Here is an 8086-nt window from a genome sequence, read left to right as displayed (position 1 = left end):
GAGGAGGAGGAGGAGGAGGAGGAGGAGGAGGAGGAGATGAGAAGAGACAGACCAGGTTGGGGCTGGCAGCAGCCAATCCTGGAGACAAGCCCCAAGGAAAGGCAGTTGAAAAAGGAAGCCAGGGTGAGGATGATTGCAATCAATCCCAAAGCTAAACCAGTGAGGCAAAAGGGAGCCAAGAGGGGCTGACAGCCCAGTCGTAGCTCCCGGACTAAGTCAATAGCGTGTTTTTAAAACTACATGCAACACGTTTAATCAAAATTACTTTTGAAAGCTAACAAGAAAATTACATATAACAATGTTATACAATTTCCTAATGTATGAAAAATTTGGTGTTCTTCCATTGTTGGTACATGTTCTGTATGTGCGTGTGGGGGTACATACCTATGTACAAGTGAAGGCCACAGAATAGACTGGGTATAGATCAAGAGTTTGTCTCAAAACTGCATAATTATAAAAATGTAAACATGTTTAAATTTCTCACGTCTGATGAGGCAATAAGACTAATGGATTATTTTAAATGATTTACAAATGAACATGAACAAAAATATCCTGAATCAAGATGACACATGAAAAGTTCTATGTATAGACGCACAGCAAAAGACCGATGAGCACACTGCCACTGAGCCACGTTTAAGACAAGTTAATTTGTAAACTTCAAATGTGTTCTCACTTTCATGAATTAACTGATGGCTGGTACTGTAGAAGCATAGCTGAATGCCATTTCTAGTCACCTGGACTATGGAAGCAAGAATGTTTTCATACTGTAATCTTCTGCTTAATCATGTGAGTTGGATTAATGATGCCAGATAAATTTCAAGTTCATTTCAAAAGTATTAGCACTCTTTATACATTTCATATTTGGTAATTTATATGGGTTTTCAACACATGGGCTACAATGTCATAACTTAACATGGGCACTTCAAGAAGGCTTTCCTGCTTTTTATCAAATGGAACCTGCCTAGCTTGCTAAGTTCAATCTTCAATCACTGAGTTGCAGCAAACCTGCAGTACCAGGGCCTAGAACTGAAAGCAAGAATATATCTCACTTTGCTTTTTGCTCTACTTGGCATATCACATGAGAAGTTGCTAATGCAGAGGCCCAATTTCTGCCTCAAAATGTATCTATTTTCACTAATTTCATGGGNCCCACACCTGTAAAACCTTTCAGGTGGGAATTGATGGGGCTTAGTGCTGGAAAGCATTCCTCTGTTCTTTACACTCTACAATACTCACCTACAATATACTGAAGGAAATTGAAGAATGAGAAAGCCTTTGTATAGTTTTTAACTTCATAGGAGACAGCCCATGTATGAATTCTCTTACAAACAGTATATGTGGCCTTCCAACAATGTTTGCAGACAGACTCCAGTATATGTTCATTGACTGAGTAGCACCTGACTTATACTAGAAAATTTCCAGTTTTTACGTTAACCATTCTCACCTACAAGCTTTCTGATTACACACTTGAGTAAGAGTTCATACATCCTTTACACTCTTAGGCTTTCTCATCTGACTTTGAATAAGGTATGCACGAGGGAAGAAAATTTCTGTATCTGGAACACTCACCACAGGGATTCTCCCTTGTTTGAGCTCTGTCATACAGAGAGGTTTCATTTGCAGTGAAATGGCCTCCTGCATTATTTACACCTCATGGCCTCTCATGTGTTCTTTGATGTCGAGTGAGTTGTTTCTTGAAGTAGAAAGTCTTCTTACACTGTTCACATGCATAGGGCTTCTCACCTGTGTGAATTCTCTGATGCTGAGTGAGGTGTGACATCCAGGAGAAAGCTTTCCCACACTCTGCACAATGAAATGACTTCTCACTTGCATGAGTTTTCTGATGTAGAGAAAGATATTTTTTGCAGTAGAATGCTTTCTTGCATTCTGTACATTGATAGGGCTTCTCACCTGTATGAACTCTATGATGTTCAATGAGCAAGTACTTGTTATAGAATGCTTTCCCACACTCTTTACATTCATAGGGCTTCTTGCCTGTATGAGTTTTCTGATGTGCAGTAAGCCCAGACTTGCTGTAGAATGTTTTGTCACATTGCTGACATTCATAGGGCTTCTCGTCAGTGTGTATTCTCTGATGAACAGTAAGCTGTGTCTGAGAGAAGAATGCTTTCCTGCACTGTGAACACTGATAGAGCTTTTCACTTATATGAGTTCTCTGATGCACAGTGAGGTGGGACTTGCAGTAAAATGCTTTTCCACATTGTTTACATTCAAAGGGCTTCTCCCCACCATGTGTTTTCTGATGCACAGTAAGGTTGGCCCTCCAGTAAAATGCTTTACCACACTGTTTACATTCAAAGCGCTTCTCTGTAGCATGAGTTTTCTCATGATGAGTAAGTTGTTTCTTAAAGTAAAAAGCTTTGGGGCATTGTGAACATTTATAGGGCTTTTCATTTGTATGAATCCTCTGGTGTCTAGTGAGGCATGCACTGAAAGAGAAAGTTTTCCCACATTCTGTACATGCATAGGGCTTCACATTTACATGAATTCTCTGGTGCAAAGAAAGATGTGTGTTACAGTAGAAAGATTTTCCACATTTCATACATTCATAGGGCTTCTCCCCTGTATGACTCCTCTGGTGTCGAGCAAGTTGGGACTTATAGTAAAAAACTTTTCTACATTCTGTACATTCATGACGCTTCTCACCTGTGTGACTTCTGTGATGTACAGTGAGATGCGATTTATAGCTGAAAGATTTCCCACATTCTGTACACTCATAAGGCTTCTCACCTGTATGACTTCTTTGATGTTCAATGATTTGTGACTTGTAGTAGAAATATTTCCCACATTCTAGACATTTGTAGGGCTTCTCATCTCTATGAGTGGTCTCACGCTGAGACTTGGTATGGGGTGCTTTCCCACATCCTGAGCTTTCATATGGCTTCTCCCCTTCGTGACTTCTCTGTTCAGTCAGGTGTGCCTTCCTGTGCTGTCTGTGTGTATACTTTGTCTCCTCATTCGGAAGCCTCTGACAGTTATTGAGATGTGACTTACATTGGACACTTTTCTTACATGTGTAACTCATCTGACTCCTTGTGTGCTGTGACTGCTGGATAAATGCCTTCACACAGTCTTTATCTTCATAGCATGTTGTGCCTTGTTGGATCTTCTGTGCCACTTTCAGGTCTGCCTTGAACGAGAGGAATTCATTATAACTCATATAGTAACAGGGCTTTTTCCTAGAATGTGCTTTCTGATTTTGGTTTAGAATATATAAAAATTTCAAATATTTATTAAGTTTACCAGAGATCTCTTTAATATGACATTTTATTTATAAATAATATTTATTGTCTTTATTTAAAACAATATCTATGGTCAAATATATTAAAAACACCATTTTCAACTTTGACTGAGCTTTTGGCAAAATAGTTTGATCATGACGTCAGAATAACTTTAAATTATTATTAAAACTGTCACATTCTTCTCCAGTTGGCAACTTATTAGCCACATAATAGAGAAAGACCCTCAGCTATGGGTATATAGGAGGGAACCTGTATATATACACAAGTTTATGTGTGTCTGTGTGCATATGTAAGGTTACTAGACGTTGATGTTCAGTGTCTTCCTAAGTCACTCCTCACCTGGCTTTTTGAGAACAGGTCTCTCATTAGACCTGAAGTTTCCTAGTTTCGAGGGAATGGTAGCCAGCAAACCGCAGTGACCCTAATCTTTCTGTTTTCACAGCACTGCTTAAAGATACATGTTGTCAAAAGTAGCTTTATAAGAGAGTCCTGAGGATCCAAACTCAAGTTCTTAGGAACTTGACTCCATCAGGCAGTTTAGTGACTACACAATCTTAGGCCTGAGTTACTTTCTTTTATTTTTCAAATTACATTTGTGTTTGTGTGTGTATACATATGCACAGCAGGGCACACATATGAAGTTCAAAGGACAAGTTTTGGAGTTTTCCTTCGTTATCCTCCACAAGGGACATGGGGATCAAACTCAGATGGTCAGGCTCAGTGGGAAGTCCTTTTATACACTGATGCATCCTGTTGACTTAGGTTAAGTTCCTAAAGAAACATTACTAAGTAATTTCCGATCTTCATGTTTCTATCTGAAGTTTGTTAAGAACTCATGTTAAATGTTTGACTTACTTCAATAATTTTCTCATTTGAAGTCTGGCTGTTGGCGATTTCCCCTTGCCATAAATATCTCTTGTGATTCTCCTGGTGGGTCTCAACTAGGGTAGTCACTTTATGGATACCTAAAATGATATTAAAAATATCCCTCTTTGTAACTAACTCTGTAGTCTTTTTCATGTTATTTAAATATAGAAGTGTGTATTCCTATCCTCATGGAAAGTGTAATTTTGAATAATGATAATAGTATACATTTTAGTTCTTCTTGAAGAATATAATAAACTGATTTACTTCACCTTGCATGTTTGCCTGTGTGCCACCACACTCAGCACAATCTGATTCTTTTCAGTAAACAATACATCTGAAATTACCGTCATCTTTTTGATGAATCCAATGATGAGCACCGAGGACGACTTTGTATATTGGTTATTATAAGCATGGGACTTGAAGGGCAGCCACTGCACCCATGGTCCCATCCTGTATTTACCCAGGATGGGACCCTTGTATTATACAGCTGTTCTACGTCTTACACCTGACAAAAACAAACAAACAAACAAACAAACAAAAAACAAAACTCTATAGTAGCTGGATAATTCTTTATTATCAATAATTGTGTATATGGGTTCTTTTTCATATATTTACAATATTAATCCTATAGAGTGAATACTGACAAACATATTTTTTACCTATATGATACACCTCCACTCTGTGTATTGCTGGCTAGAAAATGTAAATTTCCAACATAGGCATTCATTTGTTATTGTAGTAGTTGATTTGTTTCCAACATGTCGCATCTAACATGTTTTGGCTTTGAACAGCTCCATGGCTGTCTGCCATGCTCCCACCTTGATACATTAGTATCAAGAACTGGACCTCTGAACCTGTAAGCCAGCCCCAATTAAATGTTGTCCTTATAAGAGTTGCCTTGGTCCTGGTGTCTCTTCAAGGCCATGGGAACCCTAAAACAGAAGTTGGTGACAGGGACAGGGGTGTTGCTGTGATAGGCCTGATCATGGTTTTATTTGGAGGAATGTACATTTGGGGACTTTGGAAAGCAGTGAAATGCTTTAAGTGGGGTTTAATGGGTTATCATAGTAGGAATGTAGAAGACTTGCTGCTGAGGGTAATTTGAACTCTGGAACCTGGCTCTAGAGCTTTCAAAGTAGAGGGATTTTTGTACGTTGCCTGGAGACTGTTGTGATATTTTAGTGAAGAAATGTGGCTGCTTTTTGACCTTGTCTGAAGGGTCTATCTGTGGCTAAGGTAAAGAGATTTCAATTAATTGCACTGATAAAGGAAATCTCAGAAAAGCCCAGCATAGATTTTATCCTCTGGTTTACTCTCATGATGAGTATTTCGATCAAGCAGAGCAAGGTTTGAAAGAAAAAAATATAAAATGTATGGTTCAAATAATAAAAGGGCACCAAGAAGTGCAATGAAACTAAATTCTTTGTCTAAGGAGATAGACTAAGGGGGTGTAGACATTGGATAAGATGCCACACAGCTAAGCTTATTACCTATGTGTTTACCAGTGAACAAGGAGGAATTACTTGCTTATTGTTTTCATTTGCACTTTTAACCTGGAATGAGCTACAATCCAGAAATGGACCACACAGGCTTTTGATACATATCTTGAAAAACAATGGCCATGAAAAGCTTAGATTCAGGCACAGTAGTACATGCCTTTAATCCCAGGAGACAGAGCCAAACAGATCTCTGAATTCAAGGCCAGCCTAGGACTGAGCAAGCAGCAGATAAAGATAAACATAAGTCCAGGTGTGGTGGTGCATGCCTTTAATCACAGAATCCAGGAGTTGGAGCCATGCAGATTACTGAATTTAAGGCTAATCCAACAAAGCAAGGTCTAGTTCTAGGCCAGCCAAACAGGACTCAGATGCTTCAGCCATGTGGATTTGGCTTCAGAACCAAGAATAGAAGGGACTAGTGGGACAATTGATGCTGGCTAGCTAAAGCTAAGAATCAGAGGTGATTAAGAAGAAATCAGTTATCACTGAGGTCAAATCTTCTGGACATGTGTTCTTAAGACTATAAAGAAACTGTGTTCCAGATATAGCCAAGCTTGTACCTCGTGCTGCAGGTGGACTTGGTAATGTGGAAGTGAAGGACCCAGCCAATTAATTCTATCTTATGTCCAGCTTGTCCTCAGTTTCAACTTGGCAAATGGAAAAACCACAGCTTGTTCCAGGAACCAGAACAGATCCAAGTTACCCACTCCACCCTTGGTACCCACTCTACTCATGGTTTCTCTGTGTAGCCCTGGCTGGCTATGAACTCACTCTGTAGACCAGGCTGGCCTTGAACTCAGAAATCTGCCTGCCTCTGCCTCTGAAGTCATGGCGTACGCCTTTAATCCCAGCACTTGGGAAGCAGAGGCAGGTGGCTTTCTGAGATGGAGGCCAGCCTGGTCTACAGAGTGAGTTCCAGGACAGCCAGGACCACACAGAGAAACCCTGTCTCGAAAAANCAAAAAAAAAAAAAAAAAAGAGGGTCTTGGTGATGCCTAGTTGCAGCAGAAGACTCCAGCATGATGGAGATGCCAGTACCATAGGATGACCATCAAGAACAGCATCATTAGTGGAGTGTCAACCAGAGCCAAGAGTGCTACCGATGGCAGAGCTGGAGAAGTGACGCAAGCCATTTGGAAGAGCCTAGAAGGTAATGTGTGGATTCCAGACATTGGAATAGGATGCTGTGAAGTTGGAGGTGCCTTGGAGAACCCAAGATATTAAAAGACACCAGAGCCATGGGATGCCTGCCAAGGAAAGCTGTCAACAGGGAGTAGAATCAGACTAGAAAAAAAGAAGTTTGTTGCAGTCAACAAAAAAGAAAAAAAAAAGGAGTTAGAGATCATGGTTTGCCCAGCTGGTTTCCTGTCTTGCGCTGGGGATTACAGTTAAGTGACTGGATGAATCTCATAAGCGTCTTTGAACTTTGGACTTTTAACACCGTTGAGAGTACTATAGACTATGGGACTTTTGAAGTTAGACTAAACGTATTTTACATTATGTTATGGCTATGTATGGCCCCCACAGCCTATGGGAGCCAGGGAGTGGAATGTGGTGGTTTAAATATGCTTGGCCCAGGGAATGGCACTATTAGGAGGTGTGGTCTTGTTGGATGAAGTATATCACTGTGGGGGTGAGCAATGAGACCCTCCTCCTAAACATGTGGGAGCCAGTCTTCTATCAGATAAAGATGTAGAACTCTCAGCTCCCCCTGCTCCATGCCTGCCTGAACATTGCCATGCTCCCACCTTGATGATTAATGTTGACCTTCTAAGAGTTGTCTTCATCATAGTGTCTCCTTACAGCAATGCAAACCCTAACTAAGACAGTGTCTCTTCATAGTAATGGGAAGCCTAAGTAAGACAATGGCAATTACTTGTGTGGTAAGTACTGTGTGTGGTCTCATCTCAGTCCTCTGTTCACACCTTACCACATAGTTGTATATTGGCTAACAGCTGGCCTCATTAATGTTACCTGTTAGCAATAGGGCAGCATTCAGTTTAAAACTTGCATGTTTTCATTTAAAAAAAAAATCCATACATCAAGAAGAACAAAAAACTAGGAGATAGATTGATGTGGGTAATTTTTCCAGAAACTCCAAAATGAAGTGTCCAGTCAGGGCTAGGTAAGTTGGTGAGAAGGCTCAACGTCCAACACTGTAGCTATGCTCTTGCTGCCCTCCGTATGCACTCACTGACCTGCAAGGCTGCAGACAGAGGAGGCTCCCACAGGCCATGGCCCAAATCCATGCTCCAACTGGAAGATCACCTCAGGTTTGGCCATGCAATGTCCTGTAAGTGGTAAAGAGTAAACAAGTTTTGCAAAAGTGTTAGGTGCAGCCCACTAACACTAATGAGACAGCAGATCTAATTCAGGACCTGTGAGTCAGTGAATCAGAAACTTTCCTTAGAGGTTGACACTTCCACTCTTCACTGACTGGAATATTATCTTCAACCA

The 8086-nt window shown here is 40.5% G+C and overlaps 1 protein-coding gene across 6 annotated transcripts in view; it reads right to left on the bottom strand.

The window, feature by feature from the left end:
* Positions 1-8086, bottom strand: part of LOC110323141 (zinc finger protein 420-like) — a 30551-nt gene that overhangs the window by 2303 nt on the left and 20162 nt on the right. For 2 of the 6 annotated variants that reach the window (XM_029532310.1, XM_029532313.1), the window contains exon 3: positions 342-3147. In XM_029532310.1, coding sequence (XP_029388170.1) covers positions 1652-3147 — 1496 coding nt within the window. In that variant the 3' untranslated portion in view covers positions 342-1651. Of the gene's footprint in view, positions 1-341; positions 3152-4118; positions 4229-7823; positions 7921-8086 lie in introns of those variants that run through there. The other 4 variants (XM_021200261.1, XM_029532293.1, XM_029532306.1 and 1 more) reach the window with 4 other exon arrangements.

The sequence above is a fragment of the Mus pahari genome, chromosome 1, assembly GCF_900095145.1.
Source record: "Mus pahari chromosome 1, PAHARI_EIJ_v1.1, whole genome shotgun sequence".
NCBI lineage: Eukaryota > Metazoa > Chordata > Mammalia > Rodentia > Muridae > Mus > Mus pahari.
The sequence above is the reverse complement of the archived record's forward strand: the minus strand, read 5'-3'. Positions and strand labels throughout refer to the sequence as shown.